The sequence below is a fragment of the Strix aluco genome, chromosome Z (genome assembly GCF_031877795.1).
Source record: "Strix aluco isolate bStrAlu1 chromosome Z, bStrAlu1.hap1, whole genome shotgun sequence".
Taxonomy (NCBI): Eukaryota; Metazoa; Chordata; class Aves; order Strigiformes; family Strigidae; genus Strix; species Strix aluco.
The window spans coordinates 78,173,957-78,190,992 of record NC_133971.1 but is presented as its reverse complement, the minus strand read 5'-3'; the positions used below and the strand labels follow the sequence as shown (position 1 = coordinate 78,190,992).

The 17,036-nt window shown below is 43.1% G+C and overlaps 1 protein-coding gene across 2 annotated transcripts in view; it reads left to right on the top strand.

Moving 5' to 3' along the window:
- Positions 1–229: 229 nt before the first annotated feature.
- Positions 230–17,036, top strand: part of EGFLAM (EGF like, fibronectin type III and laminin G domains) — a 77,964-nt gene continuing 61,157 nt past the window's right edge. For both annotated transcript variants that reach the window (XM_074811656.1, XM_074811655.1), the window contains exon 1: positions 230–555. In XM_074811656.1, the coding sequence (XP_074667757.1) occupies positions 423–555 (133 nt within the window). In that variant the 5' untranslated portion in view covers positions 230–422. The remainder of the gene's footprint in view (positions 556–17,036) is intronic.

Below are 17,036 nucleotides of genomic sequence, written 5' to 3'. Positions count from 1 at the left end.
CCTGCGCAGGGGTCACCGCCACCGCGGGGGTCTCCCCGGTAGGGGACACCTCGACCCCTCCATTAGGGCCGGGCCGGGGCCGGGGGCTGCGCCGCGGGGGGCGGCGGCGGCCGGTGGGGGAGGTGCCGAGCCGTGCCCAGCGCCGTCGCGGCCGCCCCCCGGGCGACGGTAATCCCGCCGAAGGGCCGGACCCAGCCTCCTCCCCCTCTCCCTCCCTTCCCCTCCTTCCCTCCCCGTCCCTGCCCGGCGCGGGTGCAAGCCCCGCCGCTCCGCTCCGCTCCGCGCCCCGCCGCGCCGGCCCCATCCCCTCTCCCGGCCCGGCTGCCGCCCTGAGGGGACGCGCCGGGGCGGCGGCGCCCCTTGCCCGCGGCCTCCGGCCCCCACCCCCCCGGCCCGGGCGGCGGCGGGGGAACGCGGCGCCCATGGCGGTACCGGGCCGCTGCCACCGCCGCCGCCGCTGCCTCGCCCCGCCGCCGCCGCTGCTGCTGCTGCTGCTCCTGGCTTCGTGCGTCGGGTGCGCGGCGGCGCCGCGGAGGAGCATCCCCCGCCGGCCAGGTAGGGCGGGCGGCGGAGCCAGGCTGGGGAGCTGCCCGGCTGGGGAGGTGCCCTTCCAGCGCCGCGCTCGCATCCCGCGAAGTTTCGCGTCCCTTGAAACTGGCGTTCGCCAGGGCGGAGGGGGGTGGTGGGGGGACACAGGCCAGCGGGCCGGGCGGGCAGCGGTGGCGGGGCAGCGCCCGCTCCTCGGGCGGCCGCGGGCGCTTTGAGGTCGGGTCGCGGCGCTGCCGTGCGAGACGAGCTGGTCCCGGAGCCCCCGCGGCGGGAGGAACGTGCCGTGGAAGAGTCCGTGTGCGACCCGTTTTCTCTGGCATTTTACACCCAGTGCCGGTGGGTTCACTCAAGTTACAGACTAGGACCCGACGGCTGCTAGTGCGGAAGCAATCGGCGGGAATGTTACCCGTTTTTCCCTGGAGCCCGTAACCTGTGGTGCTGCGTGAGCGGAGTTAGGAGCCAGGCGAACCTCTGTGCCAGTCAGAGGTTTCCTGGTGTCAAGGCTGAGCTTTGGCTGTGACAGTTACATGGGTGGTAGCGAATAACCTAAGACACGCAGAATGTGAAAGAATAATGGTTGAGAAAGCAGTAATTTCATCCAAAAATGTAGTTATTCTGTATCAAGAGTAATGTCGGGTGCTTCGAGGTCCTGCTTCTGGGTGAGCATTACTTGTGACCTGAGAGAGAGTTCCCACAGCTGTCGGAGGGTTTTTGCACGTTAATCAGGTGGTGGTACGTGGTCCTCCGTGGTTGAAAGTTAAAAACCTGGACTGTGAGCAGCCTTTACAGCCCCTGCCGCGTAAAGTAAAATGTGAATGGTGAGATGCGACACAGTGTATGGTGAAGTTTGACATTCTGCATACTTAAAAAATTGTGGCACTAAGAGAAAATATTAAGACCCAGGACTGTCTCAAACACTCGGACTATCCTGGAGTCTGAGGCCAACACCGATTTTTATCACTGAGTTCACCAGGATCAGATCAATGAAAAATATAACACGTTTAGTAAATTCTGCCTCAGCTCACAAAGTGTTCTCAGCTTCAGACCCTTTTTGTATATATTTCACAGTGTTAAAAGATTTTTATTGCTGTTTTTTAAATGAGTATTGTGCATTCTCTTGCTGTTGTGAGGAAAAAAAAATGCCTGTACAGTTGGAAACTTAATACTTAAATACAGCCTGAGCTTAAAGCCCTTGCTGGACAGATGGCTAATTTTACAGGTCTGACCTTGTCTCTTAGGGATCTAGTCCCATGATCCTTGGTTATCATAATAGCTGCCATTAAGTACTTGAGGAAATTAGATAGACAGTAGTTGTGAATGAGATGATTAGCAGATTGCATTAAAATACTAGATATGTGAAGTTGAGGATGGAAATGTGTAAGTATTTCTAAAGATTCCTCTGCCGTACTGGTGTACTTGTTTCCCCTACTCATGACAGACCTAGTGGAAATGTGTTCCTATTCACTGAATTTAAAAAGTTTAATAACTTGGAAACAAATTATTTGCAGTACTGTGAAGGAGATTAGTCTGATAACATTGTGTGTACATTAGTTTTGTTAGTTATACCTTTTATGTTAGTTTTTCTATAACTTATGTTATTTCAGGTTCACTGACTCAGTCATCCATTTTCTACCTTTTTTGCTGTATAAGAAGTAGCCAGTTTTATATGGGAACAATTTTTTCAAAATCTGTGCAGACGTGTGAAAATCCACTTGTAGCAAGACTTGAAGAGGGAAATCCCCCAGACAGTTTGTGTGCAGCAGCATGTGATTTAAATCCCATCTGCATTCTGCCAAGGGCTATTGGAATTGCGGGCTTCCAAGAATCCCACAGCTGGGTACCTGCTGTGAAATGTTGCTGTCAAAACACTGAGAACAGGTATAGTTCCATGTATCTCACATCTCTGCCTTGTTCTGCAGTGTATCCCATGCTGGGTGATTAAGTGTGAAAGGGAACTTTGATTTACTCGCACATCAAAAGTAGTGGCTGAAGAAGAGGTGAGATAGTAAAAAGTTCTTTAAGTTTTTTTTTTTTCCTTTCAGTTTGACTTTTTAATAGCAATAGAAGTGAAACTTGTATCAGAACTGTAACTGAGGTGAAAGCAAGGTTGTATTGAGGGAGAAGTGATAAAACCAGTTCATCTTCAATAACAGGAGCTGACTGGAAGGTCCTGTGGGTCAAAAGAAAAAGAAAATAGTCACATGCATCTCCATTTTTGCAAGATTTTTGTTCAGGGCTCACCTTACAAGGATCAATTTTGTAATCCCAAGAAAACAGCAGAGTGAGAAATATGTCTGTGAAGTTAAAAATAAAGTATATAGTAAAATGGCCACAAATGCATCTTCTTAAATTCAGGGAAAAAAGCTGTCATGCTCAAATTTGAAACATCCTGATGACTGCTAAACTCATTTGAACATTTATTTACAGCTACATGATCCATTTGCTGGATACAAGGAAATGGGGTGGCAGTCACTTTCGGAAGGGCTTAAAACAAATTCTTAGACACTGTGTGGTGAATAGCGTGGTTGGGAACAGAGTAGGCTGCGATTCTCTAAATCTTGTACTCCCAGAAGTTGGCACTCTTGTTGCTGCTTTCACATTGTTTTCTTGCTTTTGCCTTCTGCAACGACACAGATTTTCACTGCTTCTGTTTCAAGTTTCAGTGAACTGGTTGAAGGTTGGAAAGCCTAAACCTAGCCCCCAATGTGTAATACTACTACTAATATAAACACAATAATATTGAATTTTAATGGTTCTATGATTTTAGAGGTTTATGGGGCAGAGCGCAGACCACTTAGCTGATTTCCCATGGATGTTCATGGCATGAACTTGTTGCACTACACTGCACTGTTACTTTGTTAGTATCAGAGTGTAAAGTTGCAATGCCCTGTAAAGTATTAAAAGTGTTGAGTTGGTCTGCCTGGAGAAAATAAAATATTCATATCTGATGCTTAGGAATCCTTTTTTTTAAAAAAAATATGCTTGCCAACTAATATAAACAAAGAATTGGGCTTGTATTGTATCTATTTCCCAGATGTCCACAATGGTAGACATTACTGGCTTTGTGTGTAAATGCTGGAGGAATCAGACTGGTTAAAGTCTGAAGACTTTACAAGAGTGTAGCACTCAATATCAGGGCCAGATTTTCAAAAGAGCCCAGCTCCCTGTTCAGCACTACAGTAAATGACTTTTTTTCCAAAGAACTTGGCACTGCAATACTTGAATTCTTTAGGAAATCTGGCTATAATAAGAGCTGCTGGATATGGAACACTTTTGGAAGTCTAGCCCTATTTAGGTATCAAAATAAGTCAAACTACCTTGAAAATCAGGTCTACAGATAAGGAAAATGTATCAGTCTTTAGGAAGGAAGGTGCTTATTTGAGTTTTTTAACTATTACAATTTTTTTTTTTTGAACAACAATACAGTAAGTTGTAATTCACTGCCATAATAAATTCTGCACGTAAAGCAGAATTTATTATGGCAAGGGTGAGGTTGATCTGCTGCTGAATGTGAAGTGTCTGAGGAGAGGAATGAGTCCAGAGCTGAATGATTCCTAACACAAGGGCTGCAGAGCTGACAGAGACGGTGTGTATCTGTGAGCTAAAACTAATAAAGAAGGTGTGAATAATTTATTTGAGGGAAAATTAATATAATTCTTTTATTGTTTCAGACATAGGCCAAAATGCGGGCTATCAGACTGCACTGTTTGATGTCTTCAACATCAATAAGATCAACCAAGCACTAATTATATATATATATATATGTTGTTTATCATATTTGGGTGTAAGTTATGTCACAATGCTGTGTGACATTTTCATTTTGATTGGACTTTCTCTCGTACCTTTGGTGCCTATCTCCTGGTAAATCCTGCTAGTGCTGATCAATCCCATCACCACCTCACGCAGATATGAGCATTCCCCTAATATATACTCCAGGGCAGCAGTGGGGATGCACTCGAGCATGTTACTTGGTATGTCACTGCTAATCACTCATTTTGAAGTATGCTTTCTCGTTTTAGTTAGCTTTATTCACAACAAAACATGTTATGTCCTTTCCATCCTGAAATTGCTATCTTCCTATGTAAAAGGAAACTTTTGGTAAACGTTTTTCTTGGGTACCATTTTGCCAATGCCTCCTCTACTATACAGACTTCCACCAGTGTTCAGAAAAGTAAAATTAGCCAAGAAATTTTTAAAAATTGGTGGAATTATACCTATACCAGATATTGGGGTTCCCAGTGATGCTTTAGAGAAGAGGGATTGTTTTGGAGTTAAGGCACTAGAGTGACCCTTGGGAAACCTTTCTGTCCTGAGGCTGTCACAGACTTGCTTTGAGGGTTTTCCAGTCCTTCCCAGGCCAGATTTTCAGTTTTCAAAATAGGGTTGAAGTGGTTTTGTGCTTTCATCCTTTTCCAACCATGCCACATTAGACAGTAATAGGAATTCTGTAGGATGCTCAGCACAGCTGTACCCCAATTCTAGTCAATGCTGCTAGGCATTATCTTAGTAATAATGCATAGGTGAATGCCTCCATATCTTACAGCGTGCCTTGCAGAAAAAAACCCCTCTTTTTCTCTGGCAGATACACAGTGGACTAGACAGGGCACAGCACTGTGTACTGTGTACAGCTTGTCAGGAGTGAGCACATCCAACGATCAGATTCACTTTCTTAAACTTAATGTCAGGGATTCTGAGTGTCAGTCACCCAAAAGACTTCCTGAGGAGCAGAAGAGTACCACGTTGTCTTAAAATGGAGTATTTCAGTGGATGGGTTCTCTTCAGTGCCCCACAAACTCATCAGTTAGCTGAGAGTGTATTTGGAAGTTTCCTATTCCTCAGATCATGCATATATTGGTACTCAACCTTGTGCCTGATTCCACTTATATCCCTTTAATGTGGTCTTACTGAAAATAAAAAAAAAAAATTAAAAAGGTGCATAACATTGTTTCATGATGGAGACTCAAAGCAGGACTGATAGGGCCTTTTCACAGCTTTTCCATCACAATGAAGTGAAACAGTAAAATAAATTGTTATAAGAAGTTTTTCTTATGTTAAAAAGTTATTAACATATATTAAAGATGCCTGAAATCTGAGCAAATTACTATGAAGAGGTCCTTGCAGACTTCGTTATTTCATATATTAAAAAGTTATTAAAATTTGGTGCCATATTTATCGAAGGTAAAACAGTGATCTGTGATCATGTAATAAAAGGCTTTCTAAATCCCAGGCGCACAGGAGACTATGTTAGCTATGTGATCTTGAATAAAATTTTCTAATGGTTTTCTGTGCAAACAAATGATCTATCTAAAAAACCCCCACAAACCAAACAAAACCCAAAACCTGTTCTTCATAATTCATTCCAACTGAAGGGAAACACTTTTGAACAAGAATAGGCAAGATTTCATTTCCTTTATTTTTTATTTTTAGTGAAGATGCTTATATATTAGTTATTAGTAACACCAAATTAGTTATTTCATATAACATGACCATCCAAACCACAGCAAAGGATGAACATTATTTTTTCAGATTTTTCACAGTCACTGAGCTGAGAACAAGCACAACCGAATTCATCTTTGAAAGTAACTGCTTCAGGAGGGCATAAGCCACTGAAAATTGAAGGCTTAGAGGGGCAACCTCCATCACAACCAGGTAACTAACTCAAACTTAGGTAATGATATGGTGTGTGATGATCCATAAAACTCTCCAGATGAGATGTGTATATTGTGAAATGCACCAAATTCACGCCAGTCTTCTACCAAGGGCAGTGTAACTACACCCAAGAGTAAGGACTACTCATGAGGAAAGGTCCTCAGGATATTGGCCTCCAATGAAAGAGAAATCCACACAATATTGACCCAGGGAGCCTTTTGTTCAAAAGGAAGAGGACAGCTATGGGGCCATGGGAGAAACCCTTTCTTCTGTTAGTGACTTGCTGGCCATGTAATTGGTTGGTCAAAATACACCAGTTTTGTTTTCTTAAAAAGATCTTTTGGCATTGCCAAAAGTTATCCTGGATAATTTTTAGACCTAGAAGAGATAAACCACGTGCAGACACTAACATATTCTGCACTTGGCTTTCTCGGCGTGTCACCAAGTGGTGATGTGGTGTCTTTCCATTTATATATATTAACCTTATAGTTAAACTCTTTTTTAAATAACAGTGCAGATAGTTGTGTTAAGAGTAGTTGTTCTGAGAAGAGGACACTGAGTGGTTTAGAGTTTACCTGTGTCCTCAGAGGATAGTCAGACTGCTGTAGTTCACACAGAAGGATCTCTGAGGCAGGAAGAATCTCAAGCCAAATTATTTTTCACACCTCTCTCAATTTTTAAAGTAATTTAAAATTGCTGGCACCTGTGAAAATGATGGTACAGTCAAGTATCAACACCTGTGTACATTTGGAACTTGCAATTTGAATTGTCTTTCTAAAATGAGGGGAAATGAACATCTCATGAATGTTGAGCATGCTGCTTTCAAATATAAAAATCTTTCTGATTCTTCTGATGTGTCAAAGGCATTATTGCACATATGAAGTTTTAAACTAATACTGGCTTTGTGTTGCGGAGTTCAAAAATCTTCTGAAAAAAAATCCTAAGGGCAAAGATCATGGAAGATTTCACTCAAGTTAAATTCTTTCATGCATGAGAAATTTCAACTAGAAGATCATTTTAGGAAAAAAAACATGAACAAAACCTGTCAAACTGCAAATGATGGAAAGTAAGTGTCTAGTACCAGAACTTTTGTGGTTTAATTAGAGATAGCAGAAGCCAGAATTAGTTACTTGGGACAGAAATATTTCAGCTGTTTCATATTCTGCTTTCTAGATAATCACAGGAGAAGACAACATGTTTCTAAAAATAAGCAGGTTGTCTTATGAAGATGACAATTTATAGAGATGGTGGCATTGCAGCTGGTACTCCAGCCACGAACACGAACATCCAACTGGCATTTTTAGTTCCTGTTCCCGTTTCACGATGTTCTCATTCTTGCATGAACCTGTTGCATGTGGGTTGCTACTGTTTTCATCTGAGGTGAGAGTGTTTGAGCCATTTACCTCTGTGGAGCCATAAGATGTAGTGAGCATGGGGAAGACAGAAGAAACCTGCAGAATATTAGGGCAAGAAAGTCACTGCTGGACAAAGGACTAGACAGCACCTAAAATGGACAGAAGGGGGAAAAGAAAGAGCTGATTAACCAGCTGATGCCAAGACAAGGGCATGACTTGCATGGTGAGGAAGCCCTAGTAAGGGTTTGGGCCAAAGGGTTGAACTCTGCAAGCTGCAGAGGAGCAGAGAACGCTTTGAGAAGATTAGGGAGTGTTAGATGCTAGCTTTGTGGACATTGTAACTGTGCCTCTGTCATTTGCTCTTTGTTCCCTTACATATTTGGAAGACATTTGGTCTTTATTTATGCTGAGGTATATTTCCATGTCTCATTGTCTCTTGCAGCAAAGAAGGTTTCATCACTCTCACTCATTCTCCCAGCTTTCACATCCCACTGCTTATTACTGGCTCTTTGGATACACAGCTGTATCCCATGCTACATTGGTGTGGGGATTCAGGTTTGAAAAAACATCTATTTTAGTCACTTAATAGAGACAAAGAAATTCCTCAGTGGTTTTTACTGATACTGGTGATGAATGGAGACTTTCTGACTGCAGAAGGTAGTGAAATTATCCCATTTCTTATGGAGGAACTGAGTCAGAGAAGAATTTCCTGCTCCTTTAGAAGATGCCAGATTTCCTTCCTGACCCGGCCTTCAGCAGCCTTTAATAAAATCACAGTTGCTATTGAATTGGTTTCTCCAAACAGGTTAGGATCACTGTACGGTGGCAGCCCTGGTTGATGTGCCCTTGCAGCAGAAAGGCCAGCAGCATTCTGGGCTGCATTAGGAAGAGTGTTGCCAGCAGGTTGAGTGAGGTGATTCTTCCTCTCTATTGAGCACTGGTGAGGCACATCTGGACTACTGGGTCCAGTTTTGGGCTGCCCAGTGCAAGAGAAGACATGAACATACTAGAGCGAATGCAGCAAAGGGCCACAAAGATGACTGAAGGATTGGAGCGTCTCTGGTATGGGGGGAGGCTGAGAGGAACAGTTCAGCCTGGAGAGTAAAAGACTCAGGGGAAACTTATCAATGTATATAAATACCTGATGGAAGGAGCAATAAAAATGGAGTCAGGCTCTTCTCCGTGGTGCCCTGTGACAGGACTGGAGGCACAAAGAAACATCAGAAGAAACTTTTTTACTGTGAGGGTGACTGAGCCCTTGCCCAGAGAGGTTATGGAATTTTCATCCTTGGAGATATCAAAACCCATTAGGCAAAGTCTTGAACAACCTGCTACAGTTGAGCCTGCTCTGAGCAGGGGTTTGAACTAGGTGGTCTCCAGAGATGCCTTGGAACCTCACCCTCTCTGTGGTTTTGCAGAATATTACAAGTATCTCTTGAAAATATCTATTTCAGTTCTTGTGTTTGGTTCCTTTGAGCTGTCATCCTGTCATGGACTGAAAACACCAACTGGACCAACTGCTGTGCTTCCTACAGAGAAGCGTGTATTTGCTTTAGTTGTGATCAATACAAAGACGTTCGTTGGGAGGTCGCTACCATTTGAAGTGGTGTAACCCTATGAAGCCTATGCCGGAACCTCAGGGATAACAAACACTCATGTTTATTTTTGTGTTACTCTCTGGGGCATGACCAGATCGTTTGTGTCTGCCAATAATGAGCTTCAGAACAATTACTCAGGACTTGTAGGGATTGTGAGAGCCCAATATGCTGCATGTCCTGTCCTCACCCTGCACATTTGTTGCTTGTCACATGGTCAGCTTTGTCCTCTTTATACTTTAATCTTTTTGTGTGTGTGTCCATCCCTAATACATGTATGATTGTCAGGTTTTTCTATCTGACCACTTTTCCAGAAGCTCCCCTTGAATTTTGTTTCTTATAACAAGTAGGCTGTTTCTTCAAGAGCTCAGTTTTGTATTGTGTATTAGTGAGAAATAAATTTGTAGTAGATAAAGCAAAAAGATTAAGAGACATCAAGGAGAACATTTTTCAAGTAGCATGAACAATTTTGCCATGGTTCCCATTGAAGATAATAAGCTTTGGAGAGCAAACACCTGAAAAATACACCCTTAAGTGATACTGATTGATGGGAACATAAATTTTCAAGTTATTTATTTGGCATTTTTACAGTTTAACTGGCCTTTATATATATATTATCTATATAATGAAGCTGTGTTTTTTGATAATAAATACAAAGTCTTTTGTATGTGGTTTTCTTACGTATTTTACCCATGTTATAAATGCTCGGAAAATGTAGCAGGCTGACTTTTATCCTTATTTTTATAATTTCATTTCAGAACAGTAATAGCCTGCTTACTAGAGGTTATTTTCATCAACAATGCCTAAGACTCAGTTATGAACTTTAAGCATTGTGGGATTCAACTTGGTTAATGCTTCCCTGTTTCTGCCTCTGATAATGTTTGGAGAGCCATTTTTCTGGAGGTCTGATGTTCATGCTTCCTAGAACCTCAGATGCATAACCCATGAGAGAAAAGAGAAAAAAGAGAACAGCCTTTTTTTTTTTTTTTTTTTTTTTTTTTTTTTTCCCCTCCTCCTGGTGGAAGTGTGTTGAATTCTCTTAGATGACACCCAAATTGGTGCAAAAGTGGAGGAAGAAGCCCTGGGTAAGGTGGAGGAAAATGCCTGGAGGGAGAAGGATGGAGTAGCTGGGAGGGGACAGGGCAGGAGAAGGTGTGAGACCTTGTCCTTGCCACTGGCAGTGAGCTGCTGCTTTTGCTCAGTGGTTAGGATGAAACAGCACCTCTGAATGATACAGTTTTCCTTGGGTGCAGAGTTTTCCCTGTGGCTCAGAGGGTCTGTCTCACCCTGGCAGCATGTGCAAAGCCGCTGGGGTGCCTGGCTGGAAAGCCACTGCTGCTTGTTGCTGCTGCTGCTGCTCAGCAGCTGAGCGGCTTTTCAATTGATTGCTGTTCCCAGTGTAGTCCCAGTGTAGAAACTCGTGGAAGGAAATGGTTTAGAGGGGATGCCAGGGGATGCTATTGACATGCTGGTTCTTATCCAGCCCATCCTACTGATTATTAAAATCTATTGCATAGATGTGCTATCATGCTGTTCCTTGATTTCAGCTACTTTCTAACACCTTCCAGACACTTGCTTTTTAAATTATTTGAAAACTGGTGAAGCAGCAGATGAGAAGCAGGCATTAGCAGGGCAGGCAGAGACCTGGCATCAGGCAGGGCCAGCCACAGTCATTCGACTGCTGGACATATCCTCAGGGACAAGGCAGGTCTGAGCCCAGACAGGAAATCTCAAGCCAGGAAAAATGTTGAGCTTTGCATTCAAGCAGCCTGTAGGCTGGAGCAGGGAGAGGTGAGCCTCAGTGTCTCCCCTTCTCCGGGAATAGGGACCTGGCTACCATTTTCCTCTGCCAGGCCAGGGTGCTGTCAGGAACTGGCAGCCATGCCCCAGCACTGGGGCTTTGACAGCCAAAGGTCGATCCTGTTTTTAGGGTCATCAGCACTAGATTTTGACTTAGGCTTCCAGGAATGCACCTGAGGTTATGCAGGTGGAGTGTCTTGAGGGGGCTTTTTATAGGCATCTATACTACATTTATAGTAGTGGAAGGAGCTTCCATTAGGAGAATATTTCACCAAGTTATCTCAGATGCAGGTACAGTCTATGCAAGCATGCACTTGTGTTAGAGTGGTCTCTGATCAGTAATTATTAAAAACACAAGCCTGCAAGAGTTATCCAGAGATTGCTCTGTCTGTTCCTCTTGACAAAGGCAGGATAGGTATAAACTAGACCTTTGTTCAGAGGTAATGGTGTCCCCTGCTTTTAATAACCTTCAGCACCAGGAATTCCCCAAAAGTGGTTCCAGTGCGTAACTATCCCCAGCTAGAAGTTTTTCTCTATATCTAGCTCTTAAAAAAATTATTCCGAACAAGTTTCTGCTTTTCCTTCTCACACCTGGAAGTCACTGTGCACTGTGCAGAGCTCCCCTCCTCTCTCCTTCCCTTGTCTGCAGAGTCGGAGCCTTCCTGGGAGCTGAGCCTTGCTCTGGGGAAGAACATGGGGAGGGAAGCGGGGCTTCCCACCTCTGTCCTTCTCTTCTGGGATCTGCAGGGCCAAAGCAAAGCAGGAGAAGCTGCGACAAAGTCGTCACTGACTTTGTGTCTGTTCATTTTTAATGGGATTTGCTGTGTCGCACTGTAGCTTAAGTTCTGAGCTTTGCCTCCTTCATTCCTCTTGGGCTATAAATACCCCGATGACCATCACCTCAGATGTACCTGGGGCAGATAACAGATGCTATATACTGCATGAGAAAAACATCACGTGGGTCTAAGCCTGCTATTATTATAATTTTGAGCATTTTTTTACATTGTCTTTATTACAGTATTTTTAAGAGACTAACTGAGATTGGGTTAGTCTCTCCAAAGGTTTGCATACTGTGGTCTGGGTCAAAAACTGTGATCCTTCTATATGGCCATACTACCTGCAGTCTCTGCACGAGTGCTCACTTGGCAGCACACAGATGGTCCAGTGGATTTCCTCTTGTCAGGATCTAGGGCACTCGTTCAGAGCAACAACTATCAAGATTTCTCTATTTTTTGATGTTTTCCATGTTGACGTTGCTACTCAGGATGCAGGACCAGGAGAGACAGGCTGATATTTTCCAGTTCCAAGTCATTATCCTTTGTAGTTGTTGCGGCTAGGAGATTCTTGCTCTCTTACGTAACGCTGCTGGGCAGAGGGAGCTGGAAAACGCTTCAAAGAAATTAAAAGATGGCACATTTTTTTCATTTAGGATTTCCTGACCTTTTTCGGTTCATCATGGTGTCTTCATTCCACCGTGGTGTTGCATAACCTCCTTCAGTCTGTAAAAAGAAAGGAAAGAAGAGAAGCCCTCTATCGCTGTTTATTGTTTTACAAATGAGAGCTTCACCAATACTTAAGTGAGAGAGTGAAAGGGCCACAATACACTTTGTCTCACCTCTGGGAGTGGACAGACTTTTTTCCTGAAAACAACTTTTGCAATGATAAAATGCTATTTCAATAAAACTCAGGGGTTTTTTTATGAGTTAGTGAACTGAATTAAATAATGTTTGAAACAAAAGAAATCCAAGGGAATTTCTCTTACTGGGAAATGTTTTGTTCTGAAAACTTCAATTTAAAATTAGCTTGAATTGTCTTCCATGAGGTTTTTTGTTCCTATTTCCTTATATTGTGACACGTTAGTAGTGATAGCTGACATTTCATCAACATTTCTCTTTTTTCATGAGACACAAATAGAAGACACATCAACCTGGAAAATAAGGAATCCTTCAGTCTGTATCTCTCAGCTGTTACCCACAGACATTTAAAAGTAAAATAATGAAATGGTTATCTCATTTTGTTGGCCTATGCCCTATCATTAATAGCAGTACAGAATATGTAGTACAAAGATTTTAATTTTGCAAACCAACTAGTGGTGGTTTATTATTTTCATCTAATGTAAAATTTCTATCAATTTTGAAGTTTCCTCTAAAATAGTAGTACCAACTGTGAGGAGCTTTATCCAACTCATCCACATTCAGATATGGAGCTTGTGAACATAAGAAATGTATTTATTTTGAAGTCGGGTTTTTTCCTCATAACTGTTCATCACTGTAGTAAGATTATGGGGTCACTTCATGACTGGAAGGAAAGAGGAACTTGTCTGTGTCTTGCATGAGCAGTTTTCTTGCAGTAGCTGGAGTGCAGTAGCATCAAGCTGAAGTGGTTGCTTCTCAGCTCTGCATGAGGCCAGTATGGTTAGTCTGGGAGCAGTGGGTGGATTAATTTGAAGTGTTCCCATTAGGTACCCAAGCTAACTTTGCTTAAAATCACAAAGGTAGATATGGAAGTGCCATCTCTGCTGGTGGATTCAGTGATGGCAAGGAGCATCCTGAGGCTCTGGTACTTCATTGACTGGCCTAGGCTGGTGACTGTTCCCAGGAGGCACTTTCCCTGTGGCCACCCTGATGGTGGCCTATGGGTGTTTAATTTACGGGCAGAGGCTGTTCTATGCAGCTGCAATGGAAATGACACTTGTACAGATGGGATAAGCTTTCTTACCATTTTTAATTTGAGTTACTTTTGTGAAGCAAAAATTTAAATAACAGTAATAATTTTAAAATGGTAACATTAATTCCATCTTAGGGAGAAGGCTCATGTATTCTTCAGTTCACTTGCAGAGCTTGTTCACTGGTTTAGCAGTTTTTGCATATTTTTAGAAGTACAGAACCAAAAAGATCTATAAACAAGAAACAAAATAGCTGTAAGCAGAAAAGTAAATACAATGTTGTCAGCTCAACATTGTTTATCTACAGCTGAATCCTCATTAACTTCTTGTATTTGACATACTTTTACGATATATACTCATAATATCTGTAAGAGTGCTCCCCGTTGATTAATATCTTCTTTGCATGGGAGCAAAGTCATTGCTTCCATTATCAAAGCATTTTGGACAATATTGAACTCTCTGTGCCTGACAGGCCAGAAGGGAGAATGACTCTGTACATAATGTGTTTAATTTTATTTTTATGTAAATTGGCTCCTTGTTCTCCGTGATCAGAGCTAATCTCCATGCCTTCTTAGGTATGCACTGGATCCAACTGCAGAGGACATTTGCAGGTGGGATCATCATCTTCAGAGTATGTACAAATAATAGATATATTGCACCTCCCTTGTCTGCAGGTTCCCGTCCAGCAGGCTGCAGAGGGGAGTAGGCTCTTGTGGTTTTGCACCGTGCATGGTGCTACAAGATTAACAGAGATTTTGTGCTGAATTTTGAGAAGAGAGGTATTTCTGATCTGGATTGTAAGAAGAACTACAAATATCCGAAGAGTTTTACCCTTGAAAACTATTTTTATTTTTTATAGTCTAAACACGACCTTTGACATAAAGATGTAAATGTTTAGACCAGTTTTAATATCCATTTTTAGTGTGCCTAATACATGACATTCTGTAAAATCTTGCAAAATACCTCAAGTGCACATTTATCTCAAAATAAATTGTTAGTAAAATAGTGATATGTATTGCATCAGTTGTGATCAGCTGACAAACCACTTTGATATAGTGTTGCGGCATGACTGTTTCAAAGCCATGGCATCTCCTGCATCTCAGTGGCATAAACATTGCTTGTGTCAGATCATGCAGTCACTTTGTCATGGTTGTGAAGGACAAGTTCAGTCCTAAAATGGACATTTTTTCCTTTCTGCTGGGTTGTGTGAAAATCAGACTCTGTCAATCAGAAGTGACTCTGAATCCCCAGACGCACATCAATAAACTGCAAGGTCAGGAGCGGTGACAGCGGAGGACTGTGGAGACTGCCACACTGCATGAGATGTTCCTCTCTGCCTTACCCTCTATCCTCCCCAAGAAATAACTGTGCATGGGGCAGGGCTGGCCCACGTTTTCCTTTTCCTCTTGGCTCATGGTTTAACAAGGAGGCAGCGTGGTCCCCAGCAGGGTGAGCGCCATGTGCCTACTTGTCACACAGTTTTTTCACAGGGAGGGCAGGACGCAGCAGTGGGTGAGCAGGTCCCGCGCACTCCCCAAACTCTTGTTTGACTGCTGAGCATCATCTGAGGCTGCTCACAATGACAGTGCTAGGTGCTGATGGTACTTACTCCTGGTTCCCAAGCACACCTCCTGACACTGTCTTCGTTGCATTAGGGGAATTCCTTGGCTTCTAGGGAGAGTTAAACAAGGAGGATGGACATATAGACCTCTGTGGCTCCTTGCTCTCGTTTTCCCTGGCTTGAGTTTGCATTTGCTTCTCCAGTGACAATTTATAGGCCAGTGTAACTGAGGTCAGTATTTGGCTCTATGTGTCTCTTTCATCACCTGCAAAACGGAGATAGTGTTTAGTAGGGCTGGGTGAATAATTCATGGTGTGGCTCCTTATTAAACAGATGTTGCCTCTCTGTTTGCAGATAGTCTGCAAATTGATTGCATTTTTTTTCCAATTTATTTGTTGTTCCAAATTATTCACCGAATACTTTCTGTAAATAATTTTATTGACCTATAGTGCATTCAGAATATGAATTTGAAGCCTGTCTTATATGAATATTTGTCATTGCTAGTTAAAATTTGTTATTTTAGCAATTATGCCTCCCAGCAAACTTGTCTCATGGAGCCTCCCCAGAAAGTAATACAGGGATGGCACAAATGTCTTAAGAGTGTTTAGGGGTTATTCTTTTTCTTTTGCTACTGATTCAGCTCTAATACTAATCCACCTCTCTGGGTGTTGTGAAGATTGGAAGGGTTTTTTCTGAGTGTGAAATCCTGCTTAAGTAGACAGCAATACCCCAGCCCTGGCTGCTCTTCCCTGTCTCTCCTTTCAGTAGCAGGTAGTACAGGGTGGTGTATGGTCCAGCTACTGCTGAATGCAGGGCACGAGGCGAGCATGAGAGGTGGCACTCTGCTGTGCTCAGAGCCCATGAACTGAGCAGAGATCCATGAGATTAAGTCTGTGCTAATAAAGAAAATAAATGAAGGCCTGGAGAGCAAGTAGCATGGCATGGTTTGGCTCTCATCCATATGGCTGAACTCCTTCCCTTCCGAAAAGATGTCCGTACTGACTTACGGACATGGTTTGTGAGCTGTGCTATCCCCCAAACTGTTTCTGGGAGACTCTCCTAGGAGGCTGAACCTGTGCCACAGACTGTACAGGCAATATGGATGTGTAGATGTCCGTGTGTTTGGGATCTGGGTAGTTTCCAGCATCTCAGGAACACATTTATAAGCCTACTGGTTGCTCAATGGCATTGATCAAAGCACTGGGTGGTTATTTGTTTACATGAAGATCCATTTAGGATGGGCTCACCTCCTCCATGCCCTTTACCTGGGAGGTAGGGGAAGGGAAGCGCTGTTGGTATCCCTGGAAAGGGGCTGGGAGGGGATTGCAGCTCCCTGTTTTACCCTCTTGGAAATGCGACAGGCTGGGAGGGAAACTGGGAATCAGGCTGGTGGTTTGTGGTTATGGAGCAGGAGCCTGTTGGGGCAGACTGTAATTCTTGTGCATACTCCCATTAACTCAGGTTAGATCATTGAAGGTAATGAGGACAATTCACACAGGTAGAGCTCTAAGTATATTTTGCCCCCCTTAATGTGTAAGTGCAGCCCTATCATGTTATGGCTACACGAACTTCTTGGGGATGTTATAATAGCGTATTAATCTTCAGAATTTCTTTCGAGTTGAACTGATAAGCAAGATCCTTGGGGTGCGTAGAAAATACAAACTTCTAGCATACAATGGGTAGTCCCTTTTTCAGAAGGTATATTGTTTTTTTTATGCCCTGCTGTGTTGTTTTAACAATAAAAGGAAAAAAAAAGTTCTTGGTGAGGAGACCATCGCATGCAGTCCTTGTACAGCCTTGCCCAGGAGACAGTCTGCTGGGAATTGTTTTAGGTAGGAATGGCTGAAGCTTCAGGCATAGGG